The sequence below is a fragment of the Haliotis cracherodii genome, unplaced genomic scaffold (genome assembly GCF_022045235.1).
Source record: "Haliotis cracherodii isolate W230 unplaced genomic scaffold, xgHalCrac1.p SCAF_1, whole genome shotgun sequence".
In the NCBI taxonomy this organism is placed as follows: domain Eukaryota; kingdom Metazoa; phylum Mollusca; class Gastropoda; order Lepetellida; family Haliotidae; genus Haliotis; species Haliotis cracherodii.
Window position 1 is genome coordinate 8,771,767 of NW_027266264.1, and position 17,176 is coordinate 8,788,942.

The 17,176-nt window shown below is 40.3% G+C and overlaps 1 protein-coding gene across 1 annotated transcript in view; it reads right to left on the reverse strand.

Moving 5' to 3' along the window:
* LOC139459367 (coiled-coil domain-containing protein 87-like) overlaps window positions 1-17,176 on the reverse strand; it is a 34,016-nt gene that overhangs the window by 5,861 nt on the left and 10,979 nt on the right. The window contains exons 14-25 of the mRNA XM_071240831.1: window positions 16,584-16,721; window positions 14,586-14,714; window positions 13,377-13,477; window positions 12,873-12,936; window positions 12,514-12,615; window positions 7,630-7,746; window positions 6,852-7,012; window positions 6,156-6,207; window positions 5,539-5,727; window positions 2,131-2,315; window positions 1,392-1,507; window positions 281-401 (exon numbers count right to left, since the gene is read on the reverse strand). Of these exons, the coding sequence (XP_071096932.1) occupies window positions 281-401; window positions 1,392-1,507; window positions 2,131-2,315; window positions 5,539-5,727; window positions 6,156-6,207; window positions 6,852-7,012; window positions 7,630-7,746; window positions 12,514-12,615; window positions 12,873-12,936; window positions 13,377-13,477; window positions 14,586-14,714; window positions 16,584-16,721 (1,475 nt within the window). The remainder of the gene's footprint in view (window positions 1-280; window positions 402-1,391; window positions 1,508-2,130; window positions 2,316-5,538; window positions 5,728-6,155; window positions 6,208-6,851; window positions 7,013-7,629; window positions 7,747-12,513; window positions 12,616-12,872; window positions 12,937-13,376; window positions 13,478-14,585; window positions 14,715-16,583; window positions 16,722-17,176) is intronic.

The following is a 17,176-nucleotide window of genomic DNA, read 5'->3' on the forward strand; positions in this document are numbered from 1 at the left end:
CCAATTGTGTGGATCGATGCTCATGATATCAATAACTGGATTGTCTGGTCCAGACTCGATTTTTTACAGACCGCCATCATATAGCTTGAATATTGCTGAGTGCAGCTTTAAATTACAAACAAAACAATATTTTACACCAATATTCCACTGGAGCTTTGATTAACGCTGCTAGCTTAGATGAAGGAAGAAAGTAGTTGACAGAAATAACTTCGGATCAACTATCAGAAGTTGAATACAGAGTACAGGGTCTATTCATGATAAGGATGAGAGGCCGGCTCACCGTGACTTCTCCAGCATCAAGCGAGCCTCTCTGGCCTGTGCAACCCTCTCTTTCAGTGTCTTGGCCGACTTATCTGCTTCAACAGGCTGCTGTGTCTTCTTGCTGGCTTCTTCTTCATCAACTACAACATGATCCAATACACTGTGGCAGCAAGTCTACACATTGCACATTTGGTCAGATATTGTTCTTAATGAACCTGTCAGACAGTAAGAGAGAATACCCCTGAGTGGGGACAGAATAGATCCCCAGCATCTATGCTTGTCATACTTCAATGAGGATTTGGTAGTCACAATGTGTTGGGCCAGACTTATTTACAGCTTGGTTTAAGAATACGCCGACTTCCAAAAATTCAACTGTGAAAAAAACTAACATAAGGCAAAACAAAATAATATTCTTGGTTCTCAGGCACTGCCCGCATCATCATAAGGGCTGCCGTATGTTTCGTTTTTATTTCCATTTTAAAAAAACAACAACAAAACAATCCTTATACTGGTACTTAAAAACAATGCCACACACACACGTCGCTATATAAGTGCAATAATCTTGGACGTGACATTAAACCCCATTTCACCTGACCTTATGTGGGAGGAAAGCCCGAAGTGAAGCAGGTCTCTGACATTTACAACTTTGGTGAAACCCACGAGCACGGGTACGGTGCTGACAAACCTAGAAACATCACCAAGGAAAACCGGGATTCGAACCCATGATTATAGGTTTCTGGTGTTGTTAAGGGACGTAACACTCCACAGCGAATTGTGGCACCTTGGACAACCCCCTAAACAATTTGAAGAAAATAACAAAACATATTTGAAATTGGAAGTTTTATATTTCTATTAGTTCGGCCTACTGACCTAAATTTGGAGGCCAAAAATCAATGAACATACACAAAAAAATGTCTGGCCTCTCCTGGCTGACTAACAGTCCCATCATACATGCATGATTGTCTCTCATGCAGTCAACCAGATTGTAATATTGACGGACCACCATGATATAGCAGGAATGACTTGGTCTCACTGAACACCATTACCTCATTCCCTGTTCCTGAATGTGAGAACACCAGACAACCACAGTCTACACTGTCACCATACAGTGGTATACATCCATGTCTTACCTTCTAAACCTGGGTCTTTGCCAAGGCCTCCCAAGAGGACAGAGTTAACATTCCAGAAGCCCTCCTTGTACTCCGTCTTCAGGGCCTTCAACTCCTCCACCTTCCTGTCTCGCTCTCTGGCAGCGGAACAACATCATACCATCATACCACATCACATACATCATGCAGCACTCGCTGATTCAGAAGAGACTAGAGTCACAATTTTAAATTACAAAGTAACCGAAAACCTAAAATGTATCATAACCCTCACCTTCAAACAAGTGAATTAAGAATTGTAGATTAAACCTTTATTTCAGATGATATCACCCTGTTGTTAGTTCTTGCAGTTGATTCTGAGCCAGGAATTCACTGGCCATTCCGAACATGGTTTATAAACAAATATAACAGATACAACTACAAGTCATTACGCAAAATTATAGATTTTTTGGGATGATTTAATAAACATGGTTTGAGTCAGAGAAATCACTCGATTCGTTTGATTCTTGAAGTCGTATCAACTGGACCCTTTAGTGCTCGTTGATTCTACTCCCGGATTCAACAGATGCTCACGATTTCTCCATTACGGAATTTGGTTGCCAAAATGTATACGTATCTATAGAATTTTAATTACTAACATGGCTCCCAAATTACCAATAACATAAGCATTACATTTTTTCCCCTTGATGTCAACACTACAAAGAAGATCTAATGAAACTACAGAGTACACTGTAACAATTTCAGGGAACTCTTTCTATCTCACCTCTGTTCTAAAGCTTTGCTGGAGTGAGAGGACCGAGTGTTGTTCCGCTTTGGAAGTCGTCCTCTGTTTCCGATCCCAATGGATGGCCCTCGTCCTGTCCCTCCTCCAGACTCACTCTCATCATCGTCCTCATCATCATCCTCAGAGTCGTAGAAATGGAACAGCACTCCCATGAAATCTGTCTCCTGTAACAGAATGCTACTGTCATCACAGTTCCAAAGCTTACAGGAGGAACCGCAAACTGTCATTGACATCGTGATGATCAATAATAATAATAATAATAGGCTATTTATATTGCACAACACACCTATCAGGTGCATGCTCAAAGCCTTATTATTACCCCGGTCACTGGATCAGTATGCACTCAAGAATCATTCTCAGCTCCCTGAGAGTATACAATCAAAGCCTGTTAGGCGCTACAATGTTAACAACCACACTGCCATCTCATCCTACTGGGTACCCATTCACTGCTGGGTGAACAGAGGAACATTTGGAAAAAGTCACTTGCTGAAGGAGACGCCACACATGTTACATGTGCTTCAGTGTGGGGCAGGACCGAAGACTTAGAAACTTTCAGGAGCCAAGCTGTCAAGACGCAGTCACCCATCCAAGGACTCTCTGCGACCAACATTGCATATCTTCACCTGATTTGTGACCTGTGTGCTTTGTGCTGCGCACAGGACCACATGCCTCCACTATGCAATGCCGCAGTATCAAAGGGGCCTCCCTGATCATTTGTCAATAGTTATAATGAGGCTCTTACATCGTGTATATTTTGTTACCATTTACATCACAGAATAATGGAATACAACATGAATCTGGATATTCATGATAATACGAGATGATTGTAAGTGGAACAGCCAATTCCCTATACATCCTCTACAGAGAGATCCCTCAGAGTAGCTGGCAAAGGTGGTGTTCGTTCATCAAGAACATCCTTTGATGACATCCGTGACTGAGCAAGGGCCCTGATTTCATGTGGATTATGTGCCTCAGGATGATCAAATCCTGCATGTTGAAGTACTCTCAGAATTGTCGCCCTGAGACAGAAAGTCATGATGTTCTTTGTGACCATTTACTCTTACCCGGTAAACAGCAGGGAAAGAACATGCTCTTGCTCTGCTTCCTAACGGACCCCGTTACTGCCATGTAATGTCTTAGTGCTGGTCCTGGACTGGTGATAGCAGTGTCATCATGCCCCAATACAGTGGACAATGGTAATATTGTGAAAGTTCTTTCTCCTCCAGATGTTGGAGATTGGCAATACCAAACCCCACATGGGGTTCATGTCAACTTTGGCATCTGGTCCCCTGTCAAACCTCATCTGGGTTACATCCAAAGATTGGATTTTCCCAATATGAGCTGCTGTAGTCAAGGCTCTTCTGTGAATTGCTTTGCTCTACAGGTTCATACTGTGATACCAAATGCACTACCCCTAGGTCCCAGGCCGCTGGTCTGAAGTGCTTTTTCTGATCTTCAAGTCTAAAATTCCTTGGCATGACTGTGATGATCTTCCTGGACCTAGAGTCTGGTAGGGCTGAGTTGATGGCTGCAGTGTCCCTATGGTACCATCAAGAACTTCTTGGCTGTTTGAGGGGAGAACAAGTAGTCCACTACCTATTGAGGTGTCGCCTTCCGGAGATCCATTCTGTTCTAGAGGAATTTCTGCGTGCCCTCACAATGGCCTGTGCTGATCTGCCAGAGAAGAGCCAATGATCTTGGGGCTGGATGTGCTCCTTCTTGAGTGGATTCATGTGTAGCATTTCCCTGGGTCGAAGTTCCATGACTATGTTTCATGGAATCCTTTTAGTCTTCTGGTCAGTACGCTGCATCCAGAAACAATTGGATCTCCCTTGTCTCCTACACTCTTAGAGTAGTGATGACCCATATTTTTTTATTAATTGTTGCAAGATTTACCAAAATGTTTATTACTCTGCCAAATACTGGGTAGCCTGTGGTTGCTCAACTGGTGGCGGCAGAAATCAGTAAGTTGTCCAGGGGAAAGTGCGAGTCACCTTTGCCCATTGCTGGAGGACATGGACATGGACATGGAAAACTGAAAAAGTTTGTCCCTCGATCCTTCCCACTAAGCCCTGCTCCTCAACACAAACACATTGAAGATCCTGGTTCTTGGGCTGATACTGACCATAGGACCGTTGTGTACAATTGGATGCTACCCTAATCTTCTGTAGAGGTCTGCCCTCTTCTTTAATGTTGTAGGAGCGATACAAAAAGTGTCCCAGGAGGAGTTTTCTTACAAGTCTACCTACTTCAAAGTGCACTTTAAGTTCAGATTGCAAAATACCCGAATCAGCTAAGGAACACATCCAGGCCAAAGCAGCAAAGGCATCATCACAGATTCAGGACTTGAACATCCTCTGAACTGGTGGTTGAGTAAGACTAGGAACAGACTCCCTCTATCTGGAAATAGAGCCATGAGCGGTTGAGATTAGGGGGATCCAACCCAAAACATCTACCACAGATTCAGCTATTTTCATGATCTAATGGTTCCATCCCCTTAGGACTGTATAGTAAACAAGGGTAGGGGCCGACCCCAGGATAACTGCCCATTCCGGGAATGCCAGTCCCAAGTTGAGCGCGAGTCCTAAGTAGAACATCAGACAGGTGAACTGTGGATCCCAGAAAGAGGGTCGATTCCAGGCAAGACACTGGATCCAAGGCATACATCAGCACTTGTGCACCAGCCAGGAGGACCGTCAGTTGGTGATCCAGGGCGAGACGAAGTGCTGGTGAAGGAGAATTCTAGTGATGATGAAGTCAGGAGCACCAGAGCACTCATCAAAGGAGTGGAGTACTACACTCGACATACCGGGAATCTAGTGTAGTCAGTGTAGTGACTTACCCAGATGACAAGTGAAGCATATAGCAGCATAGGAAAACAATCATCCCCAACATGTGTCAGGCAAATTAAAAAATCACAACAGAGGATAATTTAGCAATTTTGTTTTCCTAAAACATATAATAAGGCTGATGTTAAAGGATATAAAGGAAATTGCAAGTCGTGTCAGGATAAGAACTAAACTATCCCTATTAATTATTGTTATATAATTGTGTTATTATTTGTTTTTATATAATTGTGTAAGTAGACAAAACAATATCTTCAGGACAACACAGTGACTCTTCTAATGCAGTCGTGACTAACTACAGAATTAACTTAGTGAAACAGTTATGACATCTTTGATATTAACTCCTGACTTTAAGTACAAGTACATAATCTCCCAATCTGGTCGATAGTTATGATGAAAAGCAGCACATTGATGATAATAAATTTCAAAACCTCGCATAGCGGTGACGGGAACACTGTTCTAGTAAATGCTACTGAAACTATATGAAGCGGACAGTCATGCAGCTATTTCTTGAAACCAATAGACAGGTATAATGTCTAACCTGTGTGGAGAGGAACTTCATGTAGTCGTCGCTGGTCACTGTACTCTTCCACCAATGAAGCCATGATGCGTATGTCCTGGCCATCTTGTCCGCCACCACACTGGGCATATTCTCGGACGATGTCAGCGGCTGCGATGCCTTGGACGGGTGGTTGCTGAAGGCAGCATGGATCTTCTCCGGGTTCGGAGTCTGATATGTAGCAGATGATTACCAGTCTTTATAATGACATGATTACATCATTTGTAAAAGTACGCATATACAATGTGGATAATGCAAAGTAGATACAAATCATGAATAATTAGATTTTTATGTCAGAATATATAGTTATGGTTACCATGGCTTATATGTAAAAAGGGACTAACGGGATCGAGTGGTCAGGCTCGCTGACTTGATGCATGTCATCGGTCCCAATTGCATGGATAAATGATCATGATTTCAATCACTGGATTGTCTGGTCCAGACTTGATTATTTACAGAGTGTGGCATTAAACAACAAACAAACAAACCATGGCTAAACAGAAAAATAAAGAATCATGTGACAATTACTGGTAATATTTGTACATTATTTGAGAAGATGTGCACAATGCAGTCAGACATTCTTGTATTAAAACACTTACTAAAGGTGTAAATGTGTTGTCTCCTTGAAAATTCTTTGGTGGGCTTGAAGGTCTGAAACAAGTGAACCGACATGACAAAGAGTGGAACTCCTGACCGTCTTCATCTTCCAAGCGTGTCCACTAGACCCTATCAAACCCTAGTTTCTACCTCTGCCACATCAAGGCCACTTTTCTTGGCTTGATCGTGGCACCACCTAGTGTAGATCACGAGTTGTGTCCCTTGTAATGAAAACGCGATATCCAATCAGATTGCTTTTCTTATCTCGCAAAGCTTCACAAAGATGGCAACTACCATAGGCAACTACCTCGATCACATAACGAAAACATTTACAATTTCATCCCTGACACAAAAACATAGGCAATCGTTGAAGGTTTTAAAAGATGAAAAAGACATATCGTGTCAACAAAGACTGGCAGCAGTTGATCACTTTCACACGAACATGTACCAGTCGTGGATGTTGATTTTGTGAAACGTTCTCTGATCGGACTATCCGTATGTGCGATAGTCCCATCATATTCAGCACAGGTAAGTGGACTTGATGTGTCAAGGGTGGAAACAAGACTTTGATAATGAGGCCAGTGGACACTCTTGCCTTGGGAAGATGGACTGTCTTGATCAACTCAGAACTTACTCCTCACATAAGCATCACACTGAAAGTTTCTACAACGTAAGGGTAGTAGTCATGTTCTACTCACGTCCTTGCCCAGTTGCTGGCATCCATTTCTCCCCAGGGAGGGTCATGACCTTTCCGGAGTTGCGGGTTTATGACCCGCTCATTAGGCTTCTTGGCCAGCGTTGTTGACGCCATGGCACCAGCCAGGGAGATGTTCTCCGCTGCTGATATTATCATCGGGTCCTGTAAACATGAGAAAGTCAAAACATGCAATCTTCCAGCACTTACAGGTAATATGTATTAAAAAAAACTTTTCTCAGTCAAAAATGGCCTTTGATGGCAAGTAACACTGTAGATGATCAGTGCTTCCTGTGTATTACTGAAGAAACGACCCGTGAAGATGCCGGGGTAGAATAGGTCTTCAGCAACCCATGCTTGCCGTAAAAGGTGACTATGCTTGTCATAAAAGGCGACTAAGGGGATCGGGTGGTCAGGCTTGCTGACTTGGTTGCTGCATATCATCAATCCCAATTGTGTGGATTGATGCTCATGATATCAATCACTGGATTGTCTGGTCCAGACTCAATTATTTACAGACCACCGTCATATAGCTGGAATATTGCTGAGTGCCGTTAAACAACAAACCAACCAACTGAAATAACACTATATACACACAATCTGTTAGCATGGTTAGGAATGAGAGACATGAAATATTCTGAATTTTTGGGCATATTTCTGCTTTAACATATTTGCTGCTATAATGTTTTAGACAACCTACTGAGATTGTTCCCCCCAAATAGGATAAATGTTGTGTTCCCATCTGTTACAAGGGTTTGGTTAATATACAGGCGCAGTCTCACATCATCCAATTCGAGATGGTCCTGGGGAACTGTCTTCATGATCTCCCGGTAGACCTCCCGGATCTCATCGGACAGGAACAGGTTCTTGTCTAGACCCTTCACAGTAGCTGGATCCACCTGACACAGACACAGAAACAGCAAGTTGTAGATAGATAGTGTTGTTATATAGAGTTTTGTATCTACTGTTGTTACAGCTAGTGTTGTTATATCTTATAATGAAAACTAGTCCTTTAAAGGATTGACTGTGTATTTTTTTCGGTTCATTGAGGTATGAATCGAAAAACCGATGTGCAAACTGTATGAATCCGCGTAGCGGATTCTTACAAAAGTTTGCACATCGGTTTTTCGATTCATACCTCAATGAACCGAAAAAAATACACAGTCAATGCTTATAATTAAATTCGACAACGTAAAACATGTTTTATCTACAATAGTTTAACCCAAAACAGTTGCATATATCAAAACAGACAAAAATGACGGCATTGATGAACATTCCAGGTGTAGGAATACATACAGTGGCGTGACATGAATCAGGTGATCGTTTAATTTATGCACATAACTTGACACGCCTACACAGTCAGTAGCCAATCAACGGAGAGTGGGATTAAAACACTGTTCATTTGACCTGTCAATTAAGGCAAGAAATATGTCCGAGAGAAGGCGGCTGTTTCAAATAACATGGTCATTTACTGCGTGATTCAAACATTACTTCTCTGATTACGGTAAAACAGTTGGAGAAATGCTAGTTAGAAATGAAACGCGAAGACATGAAAGATGAACCGAGGCGAGCGGGAAAAAAAACTGGCGAGCGAGCCTGCACGTTTGCTGTTTCATTCATTCTCGGCCTTCGGTTTCAAAGGGTAGTTTGGACAATGAATATGCATGAAAGTCGCTAAATGTCCTGTGCATGACGATACACGTGAGCAGAAAGGGAATTCCCTCGACTGTGATATTGGGATTCCCCAACATTCCGAAGTAATAAAAGTAGTGCGCAGCGGTGGGCGTGGCTTAATTTTTTACATTCATTGGGAAATGAATGCAATAACACGTGACCAATTCAGCTAATCAGAATGCAGGAATTTCCATGAACACAACGAAAATTTAATTATATAATGATAACATATAGCCAAACCCTTAAAAAGTTTGGCAAGGACTGTAGGACTAGTGCCAATATCTAATGCTGGTTGTTATACCAAGTGTTGTTATATCCAGTGTTGTTGTATCTAGTGTTGTTATATCAAGTGTTGTTATATCAAGTGTTGTTGTTATATCAAGTGTTGTTGTATCTAGTGTTGTTATATCAAGTGTTGTTACATCAAGTGTTGTTGTATCTAGTGTTGTTATATCTAGTGTTGTTATATCAAGTGTTGTTATATCCAGTGTTGTTGTATCTAGTGTTGTTATATCAAGTGTTGTTGTATCTAGTGTTGTTATATCAAGTGTTGTTATATCTAGTGTTGTTATATCAAGTGTTGTTATATCTAGTGTTGTTATATCTAGTGTTGTTATATCAAGTGTTGTTATATCAAGTGTTGTTGTATCTAGTGTTGTTATATCTAGTGTTGTTATATCAAGTGTTGTTATATCCAGTGTTGTTGTATCTAGTGTTGTTATATCCAGTGTTGTTGTATCTAGTGTTGTTATATCAAGTGTTGTTATATCTAGTGTTGTTATATCAAGTGTTGTTATATCCAGTGTTGTTGTATCTAGTGTTGTTATATCAAGTGTTGTTATATCAAGTGTTGTTGTTATATCAAGTGTTGTTGTATCTAGTGTTGTTATATCTAGTGTTGTTATATCAAGTGTTGTTATATCCAGTGTTGTTGTATCTAGTGTTGTTGTATCTAGTGTTGTTATATCTAGTGTTGTTATATCAAGTGTTGTTATATCCAGTGTTGTTGTATCAAGTGTTGTTATATCCAGTGTTGTTATATCAAGTGTTGTTATATCCAGTGTTGTTATATCAAGTGTTGTTATATCCAGTGTTGTTGTATCAAGTGTTGTTATATCAAGTGTTGTTATATCCAGTGTTGTTGTATCAAGTGTTGTTATATCCAGTGTTGTTGTATCTAGTGTTGTTATATCAAGTGTTGTTATATCAAGTGTTGTTGTTATATCAAGTGTTGTTGTATCTAGTGTTGTTATATCTAGTGTTGTTATATCAAGTGTTGTTATATCCAGTGTTGTTGTATCTAGTGTTGTTATATCTAGTGTTGTTATATCAAGTGTTGTTATATCAAGTGTTGTTATATCAAGTGTTGTTGTTATATCAAGTGTTGTTGTATCTAGTGTTGTTATATCAAGTGTTGTTATATCAAGTGTTGTTGTTATATCAAGTGTTGTTGTATCTAGTGTTGTTATATCAAGTGTTGTCATATCTAGTGTTGTTATATCAAGTGTTGTTGTATCAAGTGTTGTTATATCAAGTGTTGTTGTTATATCAAGTGTTGTTATATCAAGTGTTGTTATATCAAGTGTTGTCATATCAAGTGTTGTTATATCAAGTGTTGTTGTATCAAGTGTTGTTATATCAAGTGTTGTTGTATCTAGTGTTGTTATATCAAGTGTTGTTATATCAAGTGTTGTTGTATCTAGTGTTGTTGTATCTAGTGTTGTTATATCAAGTGTTGTCATATCTAGTGTTGTTATATCTAGTGTTGTTGTATCTAGTGTTGTTATATCAAGTGTTGTTATATCAAGTGTTGTTATATCAAGTGTTGTTGTATCTAGTGTTGTCATATCTAGTGTTGTTATATCAAGTGTTGTCATATGTAGTGTTGTTATATCTAGTGTTGTTGTATCTAGTGTTGTTATATCAAGTGTTGTTATATCAAGTGTTGTTATATCAAGTGTTGTTGTATCTAGTGTTGTCATATCTAGTGTTGTTATATCAAGTGTTGTTATATCAAGTGTTGTTATATCCAGTGTTGTTGTATCTAGTGTTGTCATATCTAGTGTTGTTATATCAAGTGTTGTTGTTATATCAAGTGTTGTTGTATCTAGTGTTGTTATATCAAGTGTTGTTATATCAAGTGTTGTTGTTATATCAAGTGTTGTTGTATCTAGTGTTGTCATATCTAGTGTTGTTGTATCAAGTGTTGTTATATCCAGTGTTGTTGTATCTAGTGTTGTCATATCTAGTGTTGTTATATCAAGTGTTGTTGTTATATCAAGTGTTGTTGTATCTAGTGTTGTTATATCAAGTGTTGTTATATCAAGTGTTGTTGTTATATCAAGTGTTGTTATATCAAGTGTTGTCATATCTAGTGTTGTTGTATCAAGTGTTGTTATATCAAGTGTTGTTGTTATATCAAGTGTTGTTGTATCTAGTGTTGTTGTATCTAGTGTTGTTATATCTAGTGTTGTTGTTATATCAAGTGTTGTTATATCTAGTGTTGTTGTATCTAGTGTTGTTGTATCTAGTGTTGTTGTATCTAGTGTTGTTGTATCTAGTGTTGTTGTATCTAGTGTTGTTGTATCTAGTGTTGTTGTATCTAGTGTTGTTGTATCTAGTGTTGTTGTATCTAGTGTTGTTGTATCAAGTGTTGTTATATCAAGTGTTGTTGTTATATCAAGTGTTGTTATATCTAGTGTTGTTGTATCTAGTGTTGTTATATCTAGTGTTGTTATATCAAGTGTTGTCATATCTAGTGTTGTTATATCTAGTGTTGTCACATCTAGTGTTGTTATATCTAGTGTTGTTATATCTAGTGTTGTTGTATCTAGTGTTGTTATATCAAGTGTTGTCATATCTAGTGTTGTTGTTATATCTAGTGTTGTTATATCTAGTGTTGTTGTTATATCTAGTGTTGTTGTATCTAGTGTTGTTATATCAAGTGTTGTTGTTATATCAAGTGTTGTTATATCAAGTGTTGTTGTATCTAGTGTTGTTATATCTAGTGTTGTTATATCAAGTGTTGTCATATCTAGTGTTGTTATATCTAGTGTTGTCACATCTAGTGTTGTTATATCTAGTGTTGTTATATCTAGTGTTGTTGTATCTAGTGTTGTTATATCAAGTGTTGTCATATCTAGTGTTGTTGTTATATCTAGTGTTGTTATATCAAGTGTTGTCATATCTAGTGTTGTTATATCTAGTGTTGTTATATCTAGTGTTGTTATATCTAGTGTTGTCATATCTAGTGTTGTTATATCAAGTGTTGTCATATCTAGTGTTGTTATATCTAGTGTTGTTATATCTAGTGTTGTTATATCAAGTGTTGTCATATCTAGTGTTGTTATATCAAGTGTTGTTGTTATATCAAGTGTTGTTGTATCTAGTGTTGTTATATCAAATGTTGTCATATCTAGTGTTGTTATATCAAGTGTTGTTATATCAAGTGTTGTTATATCTAGTGTTGTTATATCAAGTGTTGTTATATCAAGTGTTGTTATATCAAGTGTTGTTGTATCAAGTGTTGTCATATCTAGTGTTGTCACATCAAGTGTTGATATATCTTGTGTCGTCATATCAAATGTTGTCACATCAAGTGTTGTTATATCTAGTGTTGTTATATGATCTTATATCCTACTGTAACTGTTCTACTCTCCACCTCTGTACAATACATGACACATTGTTGTGAGGGAGAGGGAACTGTGGTTTACAGTATTTCCACTCTCAGCAACCGGAGGGCAACAAGCCTATTGCTGGGGCTCGTGTGTACTGCGAGGGCCTTAATGAGAATTAGAATCAAGACTGCCTAGGATAGAATAGCATTTGAAAAACAAAACATCAACATTACATGTGTGAATAGTGAAATCACCTATAATCTTTCACGAAATTTTTTGACTTAAAAAAAACAGCATTCTCTTAGAAACACACAACTTAGTACATCTTGAATACAGGTAAACAATGGCGACAACAACATTCTTTCAGCTGCTTACCTCTTCAATCAGGTCGTTGTAGACAGTGGCAAATCTGTTCAGGGTGATAGAGGACATGCATACCCGCTCTGACACACGGACGTCAGATGTACGCACAGTCAGCTGCAAATACAAACAATTACAAACAGCCATGAAAAATGAATCTATTTCTTCATTTCTGGAAATATTAAAGGAAATCATCTTTTAAATGATATTTTCCAAGCTTTAAATAGTGTTTGGCATACTTTAACATCACATAAGTTCTGAAGACATCAAAGATCTGATTCACAAAGCTATTTGCACTACAACTGTTATATCTCCTATACTTTAACATAGATGTAAGACAGCCACAGCTTTTACATGGTTAAGTCAACTGATACCTGGTTTGAGAGCTTGCTGCTCACTGTTGCAGGCTGGGGATGAGTAGGTTCTTCAACAGCAATGCTGGAACACAGACATCATGTACTGAATAAAAAGCACTTACCTGAAAAACATATGTTACATTTCACCACTTTCTAAAAGGCATTGTGTATTCATAGGTTTAGGCCATGGGAGCCGTGCCAGTTTACACATATCAGAGGGGTACACATAGAATGTCTGACTTCCATTTTGTGGAAGCCTCAGTGGCTGAGTGGGTGAGGTCACTTACTTTGTGTGCTGGCGATTTGGTGCCTTACTCTGAGAAGTGTGGGTTTGAATCCTGGATGAGTCTCTCAAATTGTACTAAAATTTGTACTTTACTACGAAAGTGTTCTCCCAAATATAAGATATGTTATGTCATGTGTTACTTACAGATTTCCTGTACTTTGTGAATGTTCTTGCAAATATAGTACTGTCTGTAGGATACAAGGTTCTCCAGTGACAGATTCACCGACTGCACTTACTGTTCATCCTCTATCCTCTGTTGTTTCTTCTTCTCCAATTCCTTCAATTCTTCCTCCATCTTCTCCTTCAGGCCGTCATGACGAGAATTGCGGATAATAGCCTGCAGTCAGAAGCATAGTGCTCATGGATGTAGGCTCACATTGACAGCATTTATAATGACTGAGAACTTGCTAATTGATGGAATTTTTAATAACAGAGCTGTAAATAATTCTTTTAAGATTCCCCAGTAATGGTGCAAGTCCGATGATCAGTGAAGACTGTGTGTGAGGTGTTGAGGGAGTCCAGCCGCTGTGACCAGCACTGACTGACCTGTAGGAGAGGTGGGAGCACTGACTGACCTGTAGGAGGGGTGGGAGCACTGACTGACCTGTAGGAGAGGTGGGAGCACTGACTGACCTATAGGAGAGGTGGGAGCACTGACTGACCTGTAGGACAGGTGGGAGCATTGATTGACATGTAGGAGAGGTGGGAGCATTGATTGACCTATAGGAGAGGTGGGAGCACTGACTGACCTGTAGGAGAGGTGGGAGCACTGACTGACCTGTAGGAGAGGTGGGAGCACTGACTGACCTGTAGGAGAGGTGGGAGCACTGACTGACCTGTAGGAGAGGTGGGAGCACTGACTGACCTGTAGGAGAGGTGGGAGCACTGACTGACCTGTAGGAGAGGTGGGAGCACTAACTGACCTGTAGGAGAGGTGGGAGCACTGACTGACCTGTAGGAGAGGTGGGAGCACTGACTGACCTGTAGGAGAGGTGGGAGCACTGATTGACCTGTAGGAGAGGTGGGAGCACTGACTGACCTGTAGGAGAGGTGGGAGCACTGACTGACCTGTAGGAGAGGTGGGAGCACTGACTGACCTGTAGGAGAGGTGGGAGCACTAACTGACCTGTAGGAGAGGTGGGAGCACTGACTGACCTGTAGGAGAGGTGGGAGCACTGACTGACCTGTAGGAGAGGTGGGAGCACTGATTGACCTGTAGGAGAGGTGGGAGCACTGACTGACCTGTAGGAGAGGTGGGAGCACTGACTGACCTGTAGGAGAGGTGGGAGCACTGACTAACCTGTAGGTGAGGTGGGAGCACTGAGTGACCTGTAGGAGAGGTGGGAGCACTGACTAACCTGTAGGTGAGGTGGGAGCACTGAGTGACCTGTAGGAGAGGTGGGAGCACTAACTGACCTGTAGGAGAGGTGGGAGCACTGACTGACCTGTAAGAGAGGCGGGAGATCTTCATCCACCTCCTGATGGGATTCATCCTTCCTGTCCACCAGCCTCCGCAGGTCTTCCGCAGCATACTCCCTCGAACCCATCTTTGGCTGGTCATCTGACACCTTCTCCTGCACAAATGGCAAGGTACATGACAAACACAGCAGTAGGTGGATGGTTTACTTACTAGTGTGTGTGTATGCGTGTGTGTGCATGTGTGTGTGTGTATGTGTGTATGTGTTGTTGTTGCTCAATGCCACACTTAGCAATATTCGATCCATGACAGTGGACTTTACATAATCAAGTCTGGACCACTAGTGATTGATATTATGCGCAACAGTCCACCCCATCAAGGTATGTTGACACATCAAGTCACCAAGCCTGCCATCCCGATGCATTAAGTCTCCTCTCACAACCAGCAAAGGTTGCTAGGGACCAAGTCTAACCTGGAATATCTGCAGTTACTGGTCAGTGGGTGTAGTCAACAAACAAAACACTCAGAATTAAGAGTGTGCTGATCAAACATTTTATTCAAATTGATCTATCTAGACTCTCCACAAAGAGTGTGCATGTCAGAATAGGCAATTTCTTTGTGCATCCTTCTATGTCATGATCAGCCTCATTCCCCCAGGATAAACACACATCCCAAATATAACATTTGGTACATTTGACCACATTCTAAATGGCATATGTGTTCATAAACACACAGATAACAATATGAACTTAAATCAAGGATGCATATAAACCCGAATCAATTACTAGCCTGACTAGAGATAACATGTAAGGATACCCCTAAAATGCCTGACATTCAACTGACCATTGTGAACATTTACCATGCAACAAACAAATTCTGGCGCAAGGGCAAGTGCCCATTTGCATATCTCTTCATAATGATACAGGAAATGATACCAGGAAAACATGCAGTTTCATCATCACCACTGCCTGTGAACATTTTTGTGGAGAACACTTAAAAAATATTTGTGGTGCAAATCAGAACCAAATAGTCTTGGAAAACTTACTTCATAAATAATGAAAATGAAGAGAAATTTTTCTGTATTGAATACTGCTTTAGTGAATGAAATGTGTGTATGTGACATTGAGGCCATGATGTGCTGTGTGTGGTACAGGTGGAGGACAACATTATCTTACCTTGCCATGTCATCATCCTCTAGACAAGAAGGTGTAAACACCATGAATATGTATAGTGACATGTCCACTTATCTGTTATCTCAATGTTCTGGACAAACAGTATCTGCTTCAATCAGTCGGAAATGATGTTTTAATTTCAAAACATCTGTTTTTTGATGAAGTTTTTGTTTTCCACCACACTCAGCAATATTCCAGCTATAAGATGGCAGTAATCCATTAAGTAGCCAAGTGACAATGACTAATCTTAGTCAATGAAGATACAGTAAAAAGATGGTCTTAACAAAACCAATTGTGATCCACCAGATGTAAATAGTTTGTTTGTTGTTTTATGCTGCACTCAGCAATGTTCCAGCCATATGAAGGCAGTCTGTAAATTATCGAGTCTGGACCAGACAATCCAGTGACAATCCGCGCCGTCGGTGTACAATGAAACGCACCGAGCTGACCATCCAAACCATTTAGTCAACTCTTGGGACAAGCATAGATAGGGAGCCTAGCATCCTCCCAAGGCAAGGGAGTTAACTGACTATAGAAGTCCAGTTTCCACCCTTGCCCAACAAAGCCGGAATTCCGGAGTTACTGTTTCGCTGGACAAACGAGTCTATACATAGTCCAATCAAAATCGTGGAACATGTATGTCAAAATGTATGTCAACATGCAAATTTCCGTGGACTGCAGGATTTGCAAAGCATGTGTACTGTCAACTGGGCATAGACAGATATTTTCTAAATATTTTCATGTTTTTTATCAGGGTTCTCAAATGATTTGATGTAGTTTGCATCTTAGTCCAAGGTTGTACAGTATAACCAGAGCAGTTGATCTACATCTACACATCATGATGTCACAAGTACCTTCGCCATGATCTGCCTCTCCCTGTGTAGGACGTCAAGCTCGTAGTGGTCAAACGGGTCGTCACGGACACGCTCGCTGATCTCCATCTCCTCCAGCAGTGTCTCGCCGTCATGGAGGTTGGGGTCAGATCTGCACCGCTGTAACACACAACACAAACACAGTAATTACAAATCACATCTTTTGGTGCCAAACCCCTTCTCATTTTGTATAATTACAGTTTGCTGAATGATTCAATATTAAAATAGAATCCAAAAATACATCAATTTCAACAATTCTCATCAATGTATTTTTCACAGTTTAATTTGTTAGAATATTACCTACACTCTGAAAATATTGTAACATTTGTATAATTGGAGTGAGTGAGTGAGTGAGTATGGTTTTACGCCTCTTTTAGCAATAATCCAGCAATATCACGGCGGGGGACACCATAAATGGGCTTCACACATTGTACCCATGTCGGGAATCGAACCCGGGTCTTCGGCGTGACGAACGAACGCTTTAACCACAAGGCTACCCGACCGCCCCTTGTATAATTTGAAAGCAGTAAGATAGATGATTGGATGGTTCTGGTTCTAGGATCATACAGATCAGA